Here is a 23,832-nt window from a genome sequence, read left to right on the forward strand (position 1 = left end):
GATTGTTTATTTTCTTGCTATTGAGTTATATGAGTTATTTATATATTTTGATTATTAGCTGTTTATCCAGTACATGATTTGCAAACACTTTCTCCCATTTTGTAGGTTCCCTGTTCATTTCATCGGTTGCCTGTTCATTTCGTCAATGGTTTCCTTTGCTGTACAGAAGCTTGTTAGGTTGATGAGGTTCCATTTGTTTATTTTTGTGTTTGTTGCCTTTGCATTTGTTGTGAAATAAAAATATCACTGCCAAGAACAGTATCACAGAGCTTCCCCTCCTGCCATATGTTTTCTTCTAGGGGTTTTATGGTTTCAGGTCTTACTTTCAAGTTTTTAATCCATTTAGAGTTGATCTTTGTGTATGGTTGAAGATAGGGGGGCCCCGTTTCATTCTTTTGCTGTGTCTCCTGGTTTTTCCAACAGCATTTATTGAAGAGGCTATTCTTTCCCCATTGTATATTCTTGACTTCTTTGTCATAAATTAATCAGCTGTATATGTGTGGATTTATTTCTACGCACTCTGTTCCACTGATCTATGTGTCTGTTCTTTGTCAGTACCATGCTGTTTTGATTACTATATATTGTAATAAAGTCTAAAACCAGGAAGTGTGATGCCACCAGCTTCATACTTCTTTCCCAAAATTGCTTTAGCTGTTTGGAGTCTTTTATGTTTCTATATACATTTCAGGACTGTTCTATTTCTGTGAAAAATGTCATTGAAATTTTGATGGAGATTGCATTGAATGTGTAGATTGTTTTGGGTAGTATGGACATTTTAACAATATTGATTCTTCCAATTCATGAACTTGGAGTCACTTTCCATTTATTTGTGTCTTCAATTTCTCTCATCATGTCTTACAGATTTTAGTTTATAGGTCTTTCAACTCCTTGGTTAAATTTATTTCTAGGTATTTTATTATTTTTGATGCTACTATAAATGGGATTGTTTTCTTAATTTCTTTTTCTGATAGTTTGTTATTAGTGTCGAGAAACACAACAGATTTTGTATGTTGAAATAGAACTCCTCAAGTTTTCTGATTTTGCGTATTGGTTCTAAAAGTTTTTTGGTGGCATTCTTAGGATTTTCTGTATATAGTATTATATCCCCAACAAATGGAGGCAGTGTTATTTCTTCCTTTCCAATTTTGATGCCTTTTATTTCTTTTCTTGCTCTGACTAAGGCTTTCAATACTATGTTGGATAAAAATGGCAAGAGTAGTCGTCCTTGTCTTATTCCTGTTCTTGGAGGAAAAGTTTTCAGCTTATCATCACTGAATGTGATATTAGTTCTGGGTTTGTCCTATATATGGCCTTTATTATGTTGAGGTACTTTCCCTCCATACCCAGTTATTTGAGAGTTAATATCATAAATTGGTGTTCAGGCTCGATTTTGGAGGTTAAGTCCCTCCAGTGTGCACACTGGGAACATTTTTTCCCGTCAATCTGGGCTTTTCCTTTACAGGACAAGCCAATTTGGTTGGGTACCCGTTTGCAAAGGGGAGGTGTTGTTGGAGTCTACTCTGAGCCGGTTCATTGAGAACTAGTTCTCATGGGGCAGGCCCACCCTAGTTGAAATTAGCTCATTTGTAGGGTACATTTAGTTACCTGATTTGGGAACTGGTCCAGTTGGAACTGGTTCATTTGGAAGCTAGTTCTTGAGGAGGTGGGTAGCCTAGTTGGAATTAGTTCATTTGTTTTATAGGGTAAATTTGTTTTATAGGGTAAAGTTATTTACCCTATCAGGGAATCGATTCATCTGTATTCATTGATGCTGGAATCTGTGCCATTTTTCTTGGAATTTGTCTGCATCTTTTGTGTTTTGGTGTTATAAAGCTTTTTAAAATGGGAAATGTTTCATGTGTACCAGGGGAAAGATCTTTGGGGTACATGTTAGCTACTTTAAGATCAGAAGGGCAATGGCCCCTGAATGGTTCACAATTAAACAGTCAGAAATGTTTTACAAAGGAGAGGAACATTCTGATAATGAACATGCCCAGGAGGCTCCCTTGGACTTGTGGCATCCAATTCTAATTTCCCCTACAGGAGCCCGGGAGAAGGAAATGGCTACCCACTCCAGTATTCTTGCTGGAGAATCTCATGGACAGAGGAGCCTGGCAGGCCACAGTCCCTGGGATTGCAGAGTCAGACATGACTGAGTGACTTAAGCTTATCGTAAAATGCTTTTTCTGCATCTATTGAAATGATCATATGATTCTCATTCTTCAATTTGTTAATATGGTGTATTGATTGATTGAATGTGGTATCATTGATTACAATGATTGATTTGTATATGTTGAACCATACTTGCATCCCTGGAATAAATCTCACTTGATAATGGCATGTAATCCTTTTAATGAATTGTTTAACTTGGATTGCCAATATTTTATTGAGAATTTTTGTACCTGTGTTCATCAGGGACATTGGCCTATAATTTTCTTTTCTTGTAGTGTCTTTGTCTAGCTTTGGTATCAGGTTAATTCTGACTTTGTAAAATGAGTTTGGAAGTGTTTTTCTCTTTTATTTTTTGGAAGAGCTAGAGAAGGATACTATTAATTCTTGATTGGTAGAATTCACAGAGAAGCTATCTGGCCCTAGACTTTTGTTGTGAAGGTTTTAATTATTGATTCAGTCTCTAGTCTGTTCAGATTTTCTGTTTTTTCATGATTCAGTCTTGGGAGTTTGCATGTTTTTAGGAATTTATTCATTCCTTCTAGATTGTCCAATTTGTTGGTGTTTTGGTGTATAATTGTTCACGTGGTCTCTTATGATCTTTTGTATTTCTGTTGTATCGGTTGTGGTGTCTTCTCTTTCATTTATAGTTTCACTTATATGAATCATCTCTTTTTTCTTGGTTTCTCTAGCTGAGGTTTTATCTATTTTATCTTTCAAAAAAAGCCAGCTCTTAGTTTTGTTGATCTTTTCTATTATCTCTTTAATCCCTATTTCATTTATTTCTTGCTGATCTTTGTTATTTCTCTTCCTTTTAACTTTGGGATTTATTTGTTCTTTTTCTAGTTTCTTTAGGTATAAAAATGTTTATTTGAGATTTTTCTTATTTCTTGAGGTAGGCCTATCATGTACAAATGATAATTTTATCATCTTCTAAAATATTGGAGCTTTGTTATAATTATATAAGTATAATGCTGTTGATCTGAAGTGGTCATTCTTTTTCTTGTTAGAAAGTATCCTTCTGTTGAGGTCTGTCTCAATAGGGCTTTTTTTTTAGCCTATATTGTTGGAACACCTCATAGAGTAACTGCTGTGAACACTGGAATGCATTATCTTTTCAAATTAGTGTTTTCATTTTCTTCAGATAAATACCCAGTAGTAGAATTAGTGGATCAATATGGTAGTTCTGTTTTGATGATAGCCATTTTGTATGAGATATGAGGTAGTATCACATTTTGGTTTTAATTTGAATTTCTCTGATGATTAGCAGTGTAGATCATTTTTTCATGTGCTTTTGACTATCTGTATATCATTTTTTGAAAAATGCATATTCAGGTCTTCTGCCCATTTTTCGTTCTGACCCTGCATTTGATCTTGCTCTACAACATACTAGTTGTATGACCTCAAACAGAAATAACTAATAGAAAGTACCCTCACATGGACTTTCCTAGTGGTCCACTGGTTTCAACTCCGTGCTTCCAACACAGGGGGCGTGGGTTCGATCCCACATGCTGGGAAGCATGGCCAAAAATGATAAAGTATCCCCACAGGCATGATTTCTTGATTCCTCTTCTTTCCCTTTTCAAGTATTTGTTCAAGTATAATGTTAGCCTTGAGGAACTTTATAAAGGCATTTTATTCGGCTACTAGTACTCATTTTCCAGTTGTCATTTTAATGCATGTTTTTTCTTCTCTCTTTTTCTCCTAGAGATAAGATTTCAGTTTCCACAACTGACTGGGGTGCTTACCCTTGCTTTCTTTATTCATAATTGTATTATCACACTCTTGAAGAACAATAAGAACCAAGAAAATAATGTGAGTAATTACCTGAGGAATTGACTTTTGTTACTAAACCTTAATTTTTAAATGTAAACCACAAAACAATGGTCAGCAAACTTCTTCTTTAAAGGTTCGGGTGGTAAATATCTTAGACTTTATGGGCCATGGGATTATGATTACCCAACTCTACTATTGTGGCACGAAAAATAACTATAAACAATATGTTAGCAAATGGGTAGTGCCTGTGTTGCAAGAAAATTATATTTACAAAAACAGACAGTTGGCCATAGTTCATCCATGGGCCATAATAGTTTGCTCTAGAGCACTCACTAAAAAAAGGAAAAAAAAGGATGTATATCTGGTAGCCAGTAGTGGTGAGATCTTTAAAAATACCCAAGTGATCTAAAAGAAAACAAGAAAAAGGAAACAAAGAATATATGGTACAAATAGAAAACAAATAGAAAGATAATAGATTCAAACTCAGTCATATTAATAATTACATTAAAAATGGTCTAAATACTACAATTAAAAGAGATTGTCAGTCTGACTAAAAAAGTAAAGCTATATATTGTCTACAAGAAACTTGCTTTAAATATAAAGATATACCATGCAGACATTAAGTGTAAGAGAGTTATTGTTGTTCAGTCACTAAGTTGTGTCCAACTCTTTGCAACCCCATGGATTTTTTTTCATGCCAGACTCCCCTGTCCTTCGCTATCTCCCGGAGTTTGCTCAAATTCATGTCCATTCAGTTCGTAATGGTATGTAATCAACTTATTCTCTGCTGCCCTCTTTTCCTGTTGTCTTCAATCTTTCCTAGTATCAGGGTCTTTCCCAATGAGTCAGCTGTTAGCATCAGGTAGCCAAAGTATCAGAGCTTCAGTTTCAACATCAGTCCTTCCAATTAATATTCAGAGTTGATTTCCTTTAGTATTGACTGGTTTGATCTCCTTGCAATCCAAGAGTCTCTCATGAGTCTTCTCCAGTACCACAATTCGAAAGATTCATTTCTTTGGCGCTCAGCTTTTTTGTGGTCCAGCTCTCACAGCCATATATGACTACTGGATAGAAAACAAAAAGATAATAGATTCAAACCCAGTTGTGCTGAAACTTACATTAAAAATGGTCTAAATACTACAATTAAAAGAGATTGTCAGTCTGACTAAAAGCAAAACCTAATTATATACTGTCTACAAGAAACTTACTTTACATATAAAGAGATCATGCAGACACTAAGCGTAAGAGAGATGGAGTGGCTATTTTAATATCAGACAAAGCAGACTTCAGAACAAGGAGTATTGCCGAAGATAAAGAGGAACATTATATGATGATCTTTAAGGACCAGTTCATCAAGAAGACATAATTATCCTAAACATGTATGCTCCCAGTAATAGAGCTTCCAAGTAAAGGAAACAGCAACTGTCTAAACTGTAAGAAGTAGAGAAATCCACAATTATATTAATAATTAGTGATTTCACCAACTCTCCCTTAATAATTGATGGAGCAAATGGAAAATAAGTGAAGATATTGAAAGTATGAAAAATACTATCAGCCTACCTGGCATTTATAAAAGTCTTAAACAAGAGCAGAATTCACATTCTTTTCAAAAACACATGAAACATTTACCAAGATTGACCATATGCTGAGTCACAGAACAAGTCATAATACGCTTGAAAGGACTGAAATCATACCAAGTATGTTCTTTGACCACAATGAAATTAGAAATCAATACCAGAAAGAAATCTGAGAAATTGACAAATATGTGGAAATTAAACAACATACTCCTAAGTAACTAATAAGTTAAAGGAAAAAAATTACAAGAAAAATTAGGGAAGTACTTTGAGATTACTGAAAATGAAGATAAAACATATCAAAATATATGGGATGCACTAAAACTGTGCTTAGAGAGAAATTTATGGCTGTAAATACCTACATTAAAAAAAAAATCTCAATAATCTAACCTTCTACCTTAAGACACTAGGGGAAAAAAAGAGCAAACTAAACCCAAAGAAAGCAGGAGTTTACCTGTGGCCTTGTTAGTAAAATTTGAATTCAGCTCCATAACTTCTAACCATATAAATGAAAATCATGATGAAGTTCTAATAGGAGTCTATACGATTATTGAAAAGTGAAAGTGTTAGTCACTCAGTCATGTCTGACCCTTTGCAACTGTGGATCTTTCTGCTAACAGGAGAGAATATCCTTCATGTTTTTTTCTAGAGCCTTTAAATTTGTCTTGCAACATGAACATATTGTCTTCTCCAAGATTTCTTTGTATGATATCTATAAGTTAGACTCTCTGAAAAATAAATAACTCAACCATATCAGTTCTTTCTTTCTCTCTTCTCTCATCACTGTATTAGATTTTAATATTAAAAGTGGCTTTTATCAAGTATTCATGGTAATATAAGAAAGCCATGTGTATAATGTTGCTTTATTGTTTTATAAGAACTATAATTGAGATATCTTTGTTAAATTCCTCAGCATCCTTTATGTAAAGACAGTAGAGAGAAAATTTTCTCTGTTCAAGGCTAGGAAAACATTTCCTTAATGAACTCATTATTTGATAATAAGGGTCATATAACTATTCTTGTTTCTATTTTTGCTTTGACTTTTGGAAAACTTAAGAATTAAGATCTCTTACCATTTTCTATAACTTTTCCTAGGCAAATGTATTTTTGCAGTTTTTTTCTTTTTCTATTACCCTCACACTTTAGATTCAGTTTTTATTTTGGAAATGTTTAATCTTATTGTACTTCTGTCATAAACAGTTTTGAATCTTTGGAGGGAATAGGAAGAAAATCTTACTATCCTAAATGAACATTTGGAACTTCGGAGTGTAAAGGAAAAATTGAGAATATACTTTATCGCTTTTACTTTTAAATCCCTCTCACCTTCTTCACAAATTTCCTGACTCCTTGCCACTTGAACTAAGCTGCCAATCACAAATTTTAGGAAGTTGCAAGATATGTGGAAGATATCTTTTATCATCACAGGAATAGTGTACGTAGTTAACAGTGTATGCTTTGGTTTCAGCCAGGTCACCTTTCTATCCTACTCAACTGATCTCTAATGCTAATTTAAACCAGGTACCACAGAAACCAATTTTGTGTAGTTGGATTCTCATGTTTTGGGTCATTCTATCCATAAGGCTGTGTTTCTCAAACTTCACCACCAAAGTCCCCTTAATGAGAGAGAACACCTTGTATACCTGAGAATCTGGGGGTGAAGAAAACAATTTTAGTGGAACTCATGTTTTATCCTAAACACTCATGTATATTTTTATTGTGCTCATAATTAGTTTGTCTTACTAGAAAACAGTCTTAAAACGATGAGTTAAGTTACAGGCAGACTTCACTTTGCACAGTTCCCATATGCATGAATTTCAGTTGCTGTGTCTTAGTTAGATTATATCAGTTCCCCCTAACAACATGGTTCAAATTTAGGTTACCACAGGATTTGAACTTGCATAAAGTAGTAACTGGGGGCTTCCCAGGTGGTGCAGTGGTAAAGAATCCACCTGCCAATGCAGGAAGGACTGTACAAGTCAATGAATCACTTATGGATCCTCACCTGGAATCAACTTCAGAAAATCTTAGCACCTTAGAAACCTTCACCTCAAGAAGTTTTTTTTTCTAGTGACTCCCAGAGTCTTGATTGGCATCTGAACTGGTCTTTCACTTTTAGATTATTTTCCTTTGTGCCTCTGATCTAGTCTGCACACCCCTTCTCCAGAGATTTTATATTGTGGCTGGTTGGAGTAATTCTCCCTTGGTGAGGTGTTAGAGGTATCTCCCCAGTATTTGCAAGCCTTGGCTGCAGCGCACCTTCCTGACTCACCTGTTCCCAGTGAGTGAACAGCATGAGGGAGGAACTGGCGGACCCCAACAGTGCTGCAGCTGCAAAGGCATCTTCCTCAAAGAGGTGTCGGGCACTTTCACCGTCTCATGTGTGTGTGTTTGTCGCTCAGTCGTGTCCGACTCTTTGCGACCCCAGGAATTGTAGCCCACCAGTCTCCTCTGTCCATGGGGATTCTCCAGGCAAGAATACTAGAATGGTTTGCCATTCCCTTCTCCAGGGGATCTTCCCAAGCCAGGGACCAAACCCAGGTCTCCTGCATTGCAGGCAGATTCCTTACCTTCTGAGCCACCAGGTAAGCCCCATGACATAGTCTCATACTACCATAAAAAGAGAAGACTGTCTGTACTTAGTTTCACTCCTGAAAATTTTTAAGAGGAATAGCTTTTCTTGAAATTCACATCAGCTTATCTGAAGGTATGCATTCCTCAGTGCAAGAAGCAGACTGAATAGAGAGATAAATATTTCTGTTTTATGGTCCCCAAAGCACATAGGAAGAGTCCTGCCTTTCATAATATAACACTCAATGGAACTTGAAATCTATATTCCATATGTAAATAACCATAAATGAGTTCTTGTTTCTACTGAGTTTGGGGACTAGCATTTTGTAGAACTAGTAGGTGAGGTTCAGGTAATAAAATTTGGCTCAACTTTTGTCACTTGTGGAAAATAGTTTTTTAAAGGCTTAGAAGTAAAAGTATAAATGGATGATGTCTTCTTACTGTCTTAATTGGTTGAAACCAGTGTATAAAACGCTTCCCCAGTGATTCAGCAGTAAAGAATCTGCCTGCAGTGTAGGAGACGCAGGTTCAGTCCCTGGGTTAGAAGATCCCCTGGAGAAGGGAATGGCTATCCACTCTAGTATTCTTGCATGGAGAAGTCCATGGACAGAGGAGTCTGGTAAGCTACAGTCTGTGGGGTCACAAAGAGTCAGACATGACTGAGTAACTAATACTTTTCCTTTTTCATTGTATAAATTAAGCTAAATACGTACTATATTCTGAGAAAACTTTGTCATTTGATTTATTCAAGGAGGTTTCAGTAAGTAATTTGAGTCATTGAAGTTTTGTTAATACCATGATACAATATTTTCTTGAGATTTAAGTCAGAAAATGTGAAGCTTGTCAGGAACTTGGAATTTTTAATGTTGATTTTGGGTTAGTCATTCAGAGATCAGTAAAAAAAAAAACTTTGAAAATAGAAAAGAAGACATAAGAATAGAAAAGGCCTCATTCTCATCTATATAAACTATAGTTGTACTTGGATCTGAAGACATTTGTGAAGGAGAACAGTGAGGCTCCTAAACAGGGGTAGTGCTCAAATTTTCCAGTTTTTCCAAATTTGACATAATTTCATGAGGTTTTCTTTTCACTAAACATTTTTACCTATGTAACTAAATGAGATATAGTTTCTGTTCTTTAGTAAGACATACCTTACCCCAAAGAAAGCTGTAGAGTTGAAGATCATCCAACTCATTCCCCATCATCAGAATATATTTGCTCTATAACCATCCGGGATCTGTGGACCACCCTCTTACATTTCTTCATCATGTTTGAATCAGAAGCTATACCATGCTTGTTTTGTTTTGCCTATCTTTATTTAGATTTATTCCCTGCTTACTTCTTTTAAAACTATTTGAGGTGCTCATATCTTAATTTGTTATTTACTTTTTTCTTATGAATCTTTGTAGTTTACTCAACTATATATGTCTGCAGTAGTTTTTATGTAAATGTTTGGGGTAGGCCTGTCTCTTTTTCAGTAAATGCTCTGCTGGATAGTCACTATGAAAAGTATGTGGAACAGAAAGATTATAAACCATTTTTGAGAAACAGAATGTGCTCCCAGGCCCACTTGTGCCCCACTTGGCATCCTTCCTGTCACTACTTCTGTACTGCCAGCCCTGCCAGCTGCTGCTTATTTGTGAGGCAGAGTAAGTTACTTTATTAATGTACACGGTTCTTGACACATTTACTAGTTCTTATGGTCACTTGTGCTGATTTTTAAATATATTTTTTACTTTGAGCCTCATTTTCTAAAAGATGGGTTTTTTTCCTGCCGTTTTCCATTAAAGAGGCTTCTAAGAGGCCATATCTCCAGGCCTTGAATAGTGATGGCTTGGGTTCAAAGCCCACATGTGTGCATGCTATTCATAGGTGGCATGTTTCCCAGGATCGTGCTAGACCTCAGCTGCTTTTATATTAAAACGTCATTTCTGTTCATTAGAGTATTTTCAGATGAAAACAGTTACTTTACAACTCTTGACATAGTTCTACTGAATGTACATTTAAACTACTGAGAAATAGAGCTTTTCTAATCGTTGTTATTTCTCTTGCATCTGTATGTGTACTTTATTGTTATCTTTTGTTACTCATTATTTGGTACCTCTCTTTCACTGTTTTCTTTACTATTGTTTATTAACTGTGACACAAATGTACTACTAAACTGGTTAACTCTCTATTTTAGTAGCTAAGGGCATGCAGTTTGGAGCTGAAAAGTCTTTGGTTTGAATATTGACTTCACCAACTACTCACTGTGTAACCATGAACAAGTGTTGTAACCGCTCTGCACTAATTTATTTATCTATAAAATAAAGAAAAGGATTATACCTACTTTAAATGAGATAATGTATGTACTGTGCTTTGTACAGAGCCTAGTACCTAGAAGCACTTAATAATTGTAGACAACATGATTATTTTTATCAACATTTACTGAGCTCCTGCTGTGTGCCAGGTATTGTCCTGGATATTGGGGATATAGGGCTTCCCAGGTGGCGCTAGTGGTAAAGAACTTACCTGCCAGTGCAAGAGATGTAAGAGATGCAGATTCGATCCCTGGGTCAGGAAGAGCCCCTGGAAGAGGGCATGGGAATCCATTCCAGTATTCTTGCCTGGAGAATCCCACAGACAGAGGAGCCTGGCAGGCTGCAGTCCATAGGATCACACAGAGTCAGATACAACTGAAGCAGCTTTGCACACACGCACGCATTGGGGATATAAAGGTGAAGACACAGTCCTTGTCTCAGGGATGTCATAGTCCAGTAGTATGGACCAACTTGGATATGGAAAAATTAAAAGACCAACATAATAGAAGAACTATTAACCTTGACTACTTTGGGATGTGAAAGAATATTCTCTTTCCAGTTGACATCCTCATATCATAAATATAGATTCCTTTATAATAAAAATTAATGATGATTACAATATAGGGTAGTAGATGCCATGTTTCAGATGTGTATGCAGTGCTATAAGAACAGGGAAGCAGAAGGGGGAAACTCTCTCATCAGGAAGCCCTTGCATCTTCACCTTTTTATCATAGTCAGATTTTCCCCAGTTTACTAAGGTATACATCTTTGCAAAAAGCCTACCCAAAATAATATGCTGATCAGGTGGTATACAGACTAAAGACTATCCATGAAATTGTAGCTGTCCCTTTTTATATAGATACATAGCTCTCTGACACAACCATTTTGGCCTTCCAAGACTTTTTGTTTTGCAAAACTTCTTTCTTCTTGAGTAATACTGAGTAAGCTGAGAGTGGAATGACTTTCAAACATCACTCTGTGAGACACCTACCCATTGTTATGAATATGGGGGTTGCCTGGTCCATTTCTGTTAATACCTCACAAGACCATCAGGCAACTCAAAGGTTGACTCCAGTCTAGCCTGGGATGGGCCCTAGAGCTTCAAGAACTAGAGAAGAGACTTGAAACCTCTGGAGGTTTTTTTGGCTTCCCCTTGTTCACCCCTACACGGTTAGAAACTCTTAAAACGCTGGAAGCAGTCTCCATAATCCAGGTTCCTGTAGTTCCATAGCCTAATGAAAGTGTGAAAGTGCTAGTCGCCCAGTCGTGTCTGACTCTTTGCAACCCTATGGACTGTAGCATGCCAGGCTCCTCTGTCCGTGGGATTCTCCAGGTAAGAATACTGGACTAGGTAGCCATTCTTTTCTCTAGGGGATCTTCCCAACCCAGGGATCGAAACTGAATCTCCCCCGTTGCAGGAAGATTCTTTAGCATCTGAGCCACCAGGGAAGCCTCTACCATCTAATTTAGGGATTGAAACCCCTGTTTTGTTTTCAAGCTGACTGTCAACTTAGACTTGACTTTTAGGTTTCTCATAGTTTGTTTGTTTGAAGTGAATTTATCAACATTTAAGTTTACAACTCTCTACTATTGCTTTAGCCCATTTAAGGAGAAACGTTTCCCCCAAATCAGAAACGTTTCCTAATACCACATGTCCAGTTTTCTTTCTGTGGTATCAAACTAAAGCAAAATTGTATATAATTTTTTTCTTATCTGTTTTTTTAGCTTTCAAAGTAATTTGTGTTTAAAATGAAAAATGAATAAGCTTATTGCCATAATTTAGTTGTGCTGAATTGTTTGGCCATAACTTTTGTGGTGATGGAGACCAGATTTATGAGCTGTGGGATCTGTTCTGTTTGGATCAAACAGCTGGCTCCATTAAATATCTTGGAGCTTTTTACTTTGCATGGGGATGGTTGGGAGGGTGGGAACAGCAGTGGAAGAAAGCAATCCACTTTATTTAATGTTCTGCATTTGTTTACTGGCTCCAATCATAACATTGTGCAGCTGTTTGAACAGCTGCCTTTTGATTTCCTTTTGTTTACTGTTTAGGTTTATTAAGCTTGTCTTTAATACCTGCTTACTGTCTGCTTTTTAACTAGCTTTTGTACTTTATTAAATATATTTTAATATATACCAGTCTCTTTTGGTCTAGGTATGCTTTGATGATCTACGAAGTTAAATCACTAAAAGAAAAAAAAATTTTTTTAATTCCATAGGTCATACAGAAAGCAGCCTATTCTTGATTTCTTGTTGTCCCTTAGCTTTATTTTTTTAGTTAAATATTTTATAATTTGGTAAATAAATTGCATTTCAGAATTAAGTCCAAATTTCAATCATGATAAACCACCATTTATGTTAACTTTCTAAGCCTGCCAGCAGGTAACTTAGTCTTTATACTCCAGATAGTTTTTAAAAAGTTGTCAGACTAGTTGTTAAGTATGTGAATTTTGTTTTAACAAATGTCTCTGAGCAACCTGGATACCTAGGAGATGTATATTTACACAGAGAGAGCAAAAAGATAAATATTATATTTATTTGTCAGTCTTATTATTTTGGAGAAGGAAATGGCAACCCACTCCAGTATTCTTGCCTGGAAAATCCCAAGGACGGAGGAGACTGGTGGGCTACAGTCCATGGGGTCACAAAGAGTTGGACACGACTGAGCAACTTCATTTTCACTTATTTTTTAGCCTATTCAGACATACTTACTAAAAATTTATTCATCATTGTGGGAATTTTATTCTCTGTTTACAGGTGAGGGACTTGTCCATTGCTTATATGCTGGTGACATTAACTTATCTCTACATTGGAGTCTTGGTTTTTGCTTCATTTCCTTCACCACCATTATCCAAAGATTGTATAGAGCAGGTAAGGCACTGTGTACCCTCTCTGTGTGATTGTTTATACCTTCATATCCGCAGGGCAAACAGTATGATACAGTAGCAATGTATACTACCAGACAGGCCTGGGTTTGAATCCAGTCTCTTCTATTTACCATACATGTGGGAATTCAGGCACCTTCCCCATTCTTTGTGAGCTTCAGTTTCTTCTTCCATTAAATATCATAATAGATACTCCATAGATTTTAGAAGGTCTCTCAGAAAACCTTCTGTATGCTGGCACCTGTGGTACTCAAATAAATGATTCCTGTTATTTCCTGCTTATTTTTCTCTGTGTGTGGATAATTATGCTAGTAGCAGTCTTGAATTTATAAACCCTCACAGAGACTATATTCAGTTCCCTGATTTTCTAAAGTCCAGATCTGGAAATGTCCTGAATAAACTGGTTTCTTAATTCATCAGTCCCTGATAATAGATTTGACACTCATTTTGGTCTAGGTGGCAAGCATAAAAGCAAAGAAAGACTATTTCTTAAAAAGACAGAGGAAGAGACAGAAAGAATAAAAGAAACATTCTTTTACTAAAAGGCTGCCATAAATAATATTTATTATTTGATTTGACCCATCATAAACCTGGGAATAGCATAATCTCTAGTTTTATGTGACTTAAGAAGTTCTCAGAGAAAGTAGCATTCACAGGTGATTTTCATTCCAGTCAGAAGAAATTCCTCTAAAAGAGTGTAGTGGAGACAAAATATGATTTATTACCTATGAATTATAAAAGTTATTTCAGCATAATAGTGGTAATAATGTTCTCATCTTTTCAAGATAAATAGATTTGAGTTATTGCTCTTTTGATAGTTTGAAATGTTCTCTTGATTTCCTTGATTCCAAAAGTTCTTTGGCAGCCAAATGTTTGCTGAAAATTCCCCTGATATGAAAAATCCCATATAAAGCCCACTCCCTTGGGAATAAGAATATCTGTGGTATTTGTATTTGAAAGGGAAAAAAATCTGAGTAATTGGCTTTCTTTTTCTTAGATGCCAAATGAAAATGGAGAACAGAATCAGGAAAAGAAGTAGAAAAAAATTTCTTTTCTATTTATTGATAGACTATAGATAATAGTGATAGTAAGTAATAGATATACTCTCACTTTATGCTATAATCTTTAAAAATGCTACAGTGCATCAGAGGAGAAAAAGTAAGAGAATCATTGAGAATGAAATAGCATTGAAACAAATTTATACTTAAACCTCATATACTAACAGAGCATTACTTCTCAAACTATCAGTGGTAAACAAAGTCTTCTTTGTTGTTGTTTCAATGTCAAATCAATTGCAGATTGATACTTTTGTAAAACAAAAATATGCCAATGTCAAATGTCTTTAAGTTTCTAAATACTTACTTTTAATTTCTGTGCTTAGCTATTGAAGAGTAATAGCAAATAGTTTGTGAACGGGCGCCAGCCCACGAAACCATACAATTTGGGTGGCACCTGTGTTCAAAATAAGCAAAAAAATTCCATTTTATAAATTTGTGTATATTGAATTTGATTTGTAACATTACTTTATTATCTTTCTTGGATTAGAATTTTTTAGACAACTTCCCTAGCAGTGACATCCTGTCCTTCATTGCAAGAATATTCCTGCTGTTCCAGATGATGACTGTGTATCCACTCCTAGGCTACTTGGCTCGCGTCCAGCTATTGGGTCATGTCTTCGGTGACGTTTATCCTAGGTAAGGGCTCTTCTCTTGACCAGCAAGATGTGCCAAGCAAGAAATGACTGTGCAAACAGGTCAGTTTAAAATGTGACTGATCCTTTTGCTATGAAACTTTGCCTAATGAAAACGATTACTAAGGATAGACCTTTGGTGTTCTTTTCCCAGAAGAGCTTTAAAAATAGAAGCCGCTCCCTTGTCCAGAATGATTTAAAGTTAATTCCTGCCCATGTAGTTATGTTAGCTCTGATATCAACTATATTTATCTTGCGATTTAGTTGTTATTAATCTACTCTTTGCCAAGAAGTTAGCAGTATGTAGTAGAACCTGTGTTAGTAATGTATGGCTAAAGAGAAGCAACTCATTTAGTTATTGGTTATTGGTATTTACTTGTATATTTGTTACCATTCATGCAGTTTTACATAAACAATAATGGTTTAGGATTGAACATGAGATACATAGCAAGTTTAAATTATTATTTGCTTCTGTAACGATTGCTATAATTTTTAATTTCTTATTGGCGATGAAAGAGTTTGAGTCCTCTTGAAAAATCTGTTCAAAGCTAGTCACCCTCATCCAAGAGAAGTTTCCATTTACTGAAACTTCCTTGTTGGCCCCTGGTTAATGCCTACTCTTACATTAAGTTTTATTATAGATTATTCTAGTAAAAAGTACCTAGTCGTAACCTACTTTATTGGGAATAAATTATCTTAAATGAAGAAAGCTTTTGGATAAAATTTGAAAAAAGGTACATTTGCTGTAACCAACTAAACAAGTGGTCTTAACCAGTTTATTTGAAGTAAAGTAATGCAGTCTTTCCCCTCATTTAACAAATAATTGGTTAGAAGTATGTAGTTTTAAAAACAGAAAACTTTTAAAAGCGAACATCAAGAGTTACCAAGCCTCTAGCCTCGACAACAGCAACAGCTACAGTTCTCACATTGGATTTCAGTAAATGTAAGAATCCTATTGTGTTTATATGTCCTGCTGTATTTACCGAAATAATAAATACAGTTTAAGTCATAGATGAAAAAAAATTCTAGGTAAATGCGTTATTCCTCTTTTCTGCCATTATTTTGCATAATGTTGGCGGTTAGAATGTTTTCTCTTCTTGGAAAAAGTCTGGAATTTCCCTCTTGTATTCGCATTACATTTCTTCCCCTACCATCAAGAACACATTATCATTTATCCTACAGTTGCAAGAACTCTACACACTGCATACTTTGGAGCATACTTTTTGATCTCAGGACCCCTTTACACTCTTAAGGTTTATTTGAGGACCCCCAGGAACTTTAGTTTATGTGGGTTATATCCATCAATAGTTAACATGAAAAATTTGAACTGAACTTTTAAAATGTTTATTAATTTACTTAAAAAGCAATAATAAAACCATTACTTGTTAACATATAAATGAGATTTTTGAAAATGAACAATTCCTAAAAATTTTCTTTTACAGTTCAAAACTCTTTAATGTCTGATTTGCTAGTAGATCATTGAATTATCCTATTTTCTACATTCATTCTGTTGTAATATATAATTTTTGTTTAAATATATGAGGAAGATACACCCTCCCATGGACACATAGTTGGAGCAAGAAGGAAGTACTTTTAATAGCCTTTCCAGATCATTGTGGATATTTTTCTTTGCTGCTGTGCCAAACCTTGACAGGTGGTAGTTTTTTAAAAGTTAGTTGAATCTGAAACTCAGTTACATTAAAAGCCATTGGTTTGTCTTACAATTTGGATCTTCTACCCATGTATGATTTTATAACATTCAGTTCAGTTCAGTTCAGTTCAGTCGCTCAGTTGTGTCTGACTCTGCAACCCCGTGAATGGCAGCACGCCAGGCCTCCCTGTCCATCACCAACTCCCAGAGTTCACTCAGACTCAAGTCCATCGAGTCAGTGATGCCATCCAGGCATCTCATCCTCTGTTGTCCCCTTCTCCTCCTGCCCCCAATCCCTCCCAACATTAGGTTTAGTCATTTGGAAAATATTGGTTCACTGAGTTCTATAGATCTTCCAAATATTGACCCATTTCATTCTATATTATCAAAACCCATTTTCGCTATTATCACCACCAGTTGCATTATAAAAGTCTTAGATATTGGAATACTGTCCAGCTCTCATGGTGGCAAATACCAACTCTCCAAATTCTAATTTTTACTTGAAAGCTCAAATGTTATCATTGGCAACACAAACTACCAGTTGTTTTTCTTGAAATGATAAGATCATATCATTTATTTTCAAGAAAATGTCTGTCACATATCCAAATCTAAAGAACCATAGTTTGTCTGTCTTTCAGTTAAAAATGGTCTTTGGAAAAAACAGCACAGTTGTCCCCCAGTTCAGTTGCACAGGTGCTTTTCCTCAAGGCAGCCATTGTACTTCAGTATGCAGCAGATGTGCTTTATTATATACTTCCTATTTGATCATACAGAATGTTAAAAAGATGTTTGTTCAAAGTATAAGATTTTCCAACACAACTAGAGAAAGCTCAGGCACTGCAATGAAGAGCCCACGAGTCACAATGAAGACCCAGCACATCCGAAAACAAACAAAAAACAACACTGAAGTATGAGATTTAATAAAACTAATAATTTTCAGTCCTTTATCAGGAAAATTTTTAATAAAACTTTTTTTTGAGAGTGTTGGCAGTAAAGAATACAGTATAGAATACAGAGATAGTTGCAGCTACCTCTGCCCAATCTAAGGGGGCAGCAGTTTACCCACCGTTGTTTTTGCAAAGCATGTTTTGTCTGACTGGAAAATAATTTTTACCTCAGAGCTTCCTGGAAGGGAATTGGAAACTTCCCTGAGGTTCGTGGTTACACTTTGAGAACCACTGCTTTGGAAAAATACACAAAATTGTTTCTTTTTACAATACAGAAATAACAGAGGCCCAGCCAATGTCTCAAAGCTCTGAAGCAATTTTAAGGTTGGAGTTTTTAGATAAGTAGTAAGATCTGGAAGCCTGAATATCTTTGTAATTCATCAAGATATATGACTAACCATTTATTTGTATAAATAATTTTCCTGATTTTTAATTCTTTCTGTAATCTTTCCCAGGGATTAATTAACCTCTGATAACTTGGGCTCAAAATATTGCTTTAATATGTAACTTTGACTTTTAAGGATCATTTTGGGAGGAAATGGAGTTATTTCTCAAGCATCACATTGCATCTACCATGTGATTATTTCTGTCCCCAAATTGATTTCCCAAGCCTTGAATTGTTAACATCTAGTTCAATTTACTTAGCTGATATTCTGCTCATGGTAAATACTGAATAGCTTTACGTGACTAAATCTGAAAAATAAAAACCTGCCCATTTTGCCTTTCCCTTGATAAAATTTATTTTTCTAATTATAAAAGTAAAATAATACTTTACAAAGGAATACTATAAAATATATGAAATTTATCAGGTGTAGAAATGAAGAAAAACTACCCCAAATCCCAAATTGTAACACAATCTCTACTCCCTTTTAGTGTATTCCTTTCTGATATTTTTTCAAACATTTTAAGATTTTATTGTGTAGTAAAAAATCTAACTAGCTTTTTCCTCAAGTTGCCTAGATAGATTTTTACCATCTAGGTAACAATGATTTTATATTTTTAACATTTTAAAATGTTTCCATCAAGTAAATTGTTACCCTGCCATATATCTAGGATGCCTCTGTCTTTTTACATATCAGTTCAGTTCAGTCACTCAGTCGTGTCCAACTCTTTGAGACCCCATAGACTGCAACACTCCAGGCTTCCCTGTCCATCACCAACTCCCAGAACTTGCTCACATTCATGTCCATCAAGTTGGTGATGCCATCCAACCATCTCATCCTCTGTCGTCCCCTTCTCCTCCCGCCTTTAGTCTTTCCCAGCATCAGGGTCTTTTCCAATGAGTCAGTTCTTCACATCAAGCGGCCAAAGTGTTGGTGCTTCAGCTTCAGCATCAGTCCTTCTAATGAATATTCAGGACTGATTTACTTTAGGATTGACTGGTTTGATCTTGCAGTCCAAGGGACTCTCAAGAGTCTTCTCCAACACTACAGTTCAAAAGCATCAATTCTTTTTACAATTCAAAAGCATCAGTTCTTTTTACAAATACCTTTATGTTAATAGTTTTTTAATTTTCTTATGATATTCCACTCAAATGGAATTACAGATCAAAGAATGTAAACACTGATATACCCTACCAGTTTGCTCCTACAGAATTTAACCTAGTTATATAATTGCAGGAAAGGGCCAGTATCACTGTCCCACAACCAATATTGAGTACTCCTGTTGCCTTCTATTTATGCTGTAATTTTATTGTCAAGTTTAAGACATTCTCATTTTAGAGATGATAGTAATTAATTTCATTCTCACATTAATTGTTATAATTTGCCTGTTTTTATATTTTTTCTTTCTCCAAACTCTCTTCTCAACTTTTAGCATTTTCCACGTGTTGATTTTTAATCTGTTTATTGTGGGAGCTGGAGTGATCATGGCCTGTTTCTACCCAAACATAGGAGGAATCATAAGGTACTGCCTGTAAGGGAACTTTGCCCCTTTAGATATTTGTCTTTATTTTTATGCTTTTCCTATTGTTGTTGTCTTGATATAATTGTTTAAAATTCCAGTGAGTATTTAAAATTGATAACATTCAAGTGCAGTTCACTGGTATCAGTTAAGGGGTTCTTTATCTTCTACTTTTGCTTATTCCTCACTCTAGAAGCACCATTTTCCTTAGCCTTAGGTACCTTCCTCTTCTCTTTTTCTCATAATTTTCCAATGTATTTCTTTCTTTTTATCCAAAATAAAGTTATTTTTAATATATAAGGTATAACTTCTTGGGGTATCTGGAAGGTCTCTAATATGTCAAGGCTATGTCCTAATTTTCTTAATCCATTTCTGCTCAAGAACATATTTCAGTGTCAATTGTAGTCAGAAAATTTAGATCCCAGATGGCTCTTTCCTTAATATCCATTCTCCAAATACATTGTGATAGGTTGAGTAGATTGGAATTAAAGCTGTGACCTCAGATTCTCATGGAAAACTAAAATTTAAAATGATCCGATTTTTCTTCCTCAACCTTGTAGAAAGCAGGACTGAGTTACTTTTTTTGAAGACCCTTTCCTATAAAAGTAGTGAAAGACAAAAGAGGAGACCTTTAGCCTGACACTTGTGAAATATAATGGATTTACAAGTTCCCTTTAAGCTGTTTATAAGGAAATTAAGTATAGGGAAGGAGACAAGTAAGTGTAGGTTCCTCAGTCATGTGTTTAGGTATTTTTGTTACTATCTTTGATAATTATGCTGAATACCAACAAGACATTCATCTGTTCTCAGTCTTAAGCAGATGCTTGCAGTCCTTCAACAACTCAGAATTTATAATTAGTTTATAAAAGATCAAAGATAGGAAGCCTATCTCCAGATGTTTCTGAGGAAGTAACCATAATCACTGAGATACAGAGGAACTACAGAGACTTGAGAGATGAATGAAAAACTCTGTCAAGCAGATGCTATAAAGATGAACAGGAAATAGTATTTTATATTAACTTAGCAAGTAAAATAAGTTTTAAACTCGGATGCTTTATGTCAACAACAAATGAATCAAAAATAATTTTATTGTAACATCCGATTGAGGATGATTTAAATTATCCTATATTTACCATAATTGTAAATCAGAAAAATGCAGAATGAATATTAACCTAAAACCTTTTTTATTCTGCAGGTATTCAGGAGCAGCATGTGGCCTGGCCTTTGTATTCATATATCCATCTCTGACCTATATAATTTCCCTCTACCAAGAAGAGCGTCTCACGTGGCCTAAATTAATCTTACACGTTTTCATCATTATTTTGGGCCTGGCTAACCTGATTGTTCAGTTTTTTATGTGAAATAGTCAACTGCCTTCTCAAGACCTTTCATGGTATTTGGAACTTTGACAACGGTTCCACATAAATTCACTTGTAAACACTGTTCTTGCCATGGCTATAAATGTTTTCCTAAGGTCATTTGATAACAAGGAAATAAGGGTCCATTAGTCAGTAATTATTATTAGAGTGGGGAAATGGGCAGTAAGAGTGGTCTTAATCTCCTTACCTTTCTCATATTCACTCATCTCTTCATTCTCACTGTCTTTTCCAAGTGGAAACGTATGCCTTTAGGAAAAATCATGCTAGGTTTTACTTTTAGAGATGTAAAGTGGGTAGGTTTATTTTGGCTACAATAAAGATTCTCAGGGTGTCACAGCAACTGTATTGCCAGATCCCATTTCTGTTTCAGTGATTCAGTTTCATTTTATTACTTGCTAGATCATTTCTGCATTTTGCCCAAACCTTTACTGTTTTGGACAGTAAACCAAATACCTCATTTTTAAAAAGTCTCCATGACATCAGTGTTAGTAGAGAGAATTCTTATGTGAGTCCTTAATATCTGTTTTTAAAACAGGAAAAAAAAAATCTACAATGTCAATACAGACCCCGTGGTTGTGAAACTTATACAAAATAAAGGAACTAGGAGAGTTTGTTGCAGTCTGACTCCTCTTTGTTTCTGATCCAGTTCTAGTTCCCCAGCCCCAGTTTGCATAGGAACAGGTATGGTTGTCCTCCAAGACCCAGTGGGCTTTTGTGCTTTTTTTGGATCCCTGAGGATTGCATAGGATGTGATGACTGGACCAATGAGGAAGAGTGTAGGAAGCATGGAAGCGAGAGATGTATAAGGTGTTAAGGGAATAGAGAGGAGTCAGAAGGAGTGAGACCTCCGTAAAAGTGTATTCTTTGCAGGGGGTGAAAGTGATTTCTTCAACACAGGAAAGGATTACTTCTGTTTAAAGTATGACCTCCAGAAGGAGACCACCCACACACAGCTTACTTCTGTAATTGGCAATGTGAAAGTATTAGGTGCTCAGTCATGTGTGACTCTTTGCAACCCCATGGACTGTAGCCTGCCAGGCTTCTCTGTCTTTGGAATTCTCCAGGCAAGAATACTGGAGTGGGTTGCCATTCAATTCTCCAGGGCATCTTCCTGACCCAGGGATCAAACCTGGGTCTCCTGCACTGCAGGCAGATTCTTTACCACCTGAGCCACCATGGAAGTAATTGACAGGGTAGAGGTTAAATCCCCATAAGAAAAACTACTTGGATCTGAGAAAAGGATTAGGGAATCTAAATTCTTATAATTAAAACTTCTCTTTTCCTTTCAAACTAAAAGTTAAACCAAAATCCAAATCCATGTCTTCCATGTAATGAAACCTCTATGTTCAGCTGGAAAAGGTAGATTTCTCTGATTTTATGGTCACATCAAACAGTATTGTGTTAATACGCAATTCCAAAATAGTGCCTAAATTTGTTATTTCCTTCCTATGAGAAAAACAGATGAAATGGTTTTTTAAACCTGGTAAAGAGCCCCAGATTCAAGACCAGCCGTTCTTTCTTTCAGCAGAGGTTTCTGTCTAGTCCACAGACCTGTACCTATAATGATGACCTACATTGCCTAAGCATTAGTCACTCAGTAGTGTCTGACTCTTTGCAACCCCATGGACTGTAGCCTGCCAGGCTCCAGTCTCCATGGCATTCTCCTGGGCAAGAATACTGGAGTGGGTAGCCATTTCCTTCTCCGAGGGATCTTCCTGACTCAGGTGTTGAACCTGAGTCTCCTGCATTGCAGGCAGATTCTTTACCATCTGAGCCATTAATATACCATATATTACCTAAGCTCTTTTTTAAAAAGTCTGTTTATGAAAATTCTCCAACATACATGAAAGTAGAAAAAAAAATTACAAATTCCTCATATACTCATCCCCTACATTTAGTACAATAATTATAAGACTTTGCCATTGCTCACCTATCCCCCAGTTTTCCTTTTCCACTGAAACTTTCTAAAGTCATTCTTGGAAGTTATGTCATTTCATCTCTATAAACCTTAATAGGCACTAATAGCCTCTTGAACGTAGTTATGTTTATTGAATGAGACGGTTTTTCTAAAGTTTTCGTTTGTTTGTTTTCAGCAAAAACTGCCGGTAGATTTTAAGTAATTAGAAAAATCTACATTAAATATCTGGATCTTTGTGTTACCTCTCTCAGAACAGGAGTATAAGATGGGAGAAAGTGTGTCTGCACCTCAGCATCTTTGTAACTTGAGAGTTTTGTTCAGTCGGAGACACAGGAATCAAAAACCAGACCTTGAGAGATCCCCGTTTATCCCGAGTTTCCTCCCTTGTCTTTAAAAACATGAGAGACAAACTTGCATTGCCTTTTTTCAATGATGTTAAAACACTGGAATGTTTTAGCACATAGAAAAAATGATTTGGTATGTTTTTCCCATTTAATAAAGTGAATATGAAAATGAATATATTATTTATTAAACTAAAAACCAATGTGGATATTTGCTTTTTGTTTTCTTTGAGAGATTTGCTAATTCAGAACTTCCAAAATCCTATGTTAGATTTATGCTGAGTGACTTTGCCTCCTTAGGTTTTTCTTCACAAAACCAGCTCCTTTGGCCTGCTGATTAGCTTGGTTGGAACACTCTTTGTGTGAGTTTGTGTGTCCTGGCTCACACATTAGAATGATGAGATAAGGTCCATTCCAATCCTTCTACAATGAATTTTAGACTTTTTCTACTGTCATCTCTTTGAATTTTCTAATTAAATTTCTTTTACTTTTTGCTCTGATGTGATTTATTTTAGTTTCTTTGAATTTAGCTTAGTTAACACATAATCAAGGACACTTTAAAATTTAAAAGTGTTTGGAGAACTCTTCTTTGGAAAGGCTCTGGATGAATATGTAGTATCCTAATACAAAGCCAGAAAAAACAAAGAAATATGCTTTGACATCTGACATGTGTGGGTATTCATCCAAAACCTGTTTCATCTTCACACCCAAAGAATGCAGTGGAGGAAAGAA

The 23,832-nt window shown here is 35.7% G+C and overlaps 1 protein-coding gene across 1 annotated transcript in view; it reads left to right on the forward strand.

Annotated features, from left to right (window-relative positions):
- The window catches only part of SLC38A9 (solute carrier family 38 member 9), a 93,256-nt gene extending 70,090 nt beyond the window's left edge, over positions 1 to 23,166 (forward strand). The window contains exons 11-15 of the mRNA XM_068990453.1: positions 3,878 to 3,984; positions 13,145 to 13,258; positions 14,818 to 14,966; positions 19,376 to 19,465; positions 20,658 to 23,166. Of these exons, the coding sequence (XP_068846554.1) occupies positions 3,878 to 3,984; positions 13,145 to 13,258; positions 14,818 to 14,966; positions 19,376 to 19,465; positions 20,658 to 20,823 (626 nt within the window). The 3' untranslated portion in view covers positions 20,824 to 23,166. The remainder of the gene's footprint in view (positions 1 to 3,877; positions 3,985 to 13,144; positions 13,259 to 14,817; positions 14,967 to 19,375; positions 19,466 to 20,657) is intronic.
- The last annotated feature ends 666 nt before the right edge of the window (positions 23,167 to 23,832 follow it).

This window comes from Capricornis sumatraensis, chromosome 18 (genome assembly GCF_032405125.1).
Source record: "Capricornis sumatraensis isolate serow.1 chromosome 18, serow.2, whole genome shotgun sequence".
Taxonomy (NCBI): domain Eukaryota; kingdom Metazoa; phylum Chordata; class Mammalia; order Artiodactyla; family Bovidae; genus Capricornis; species Capricornis sumatraensis.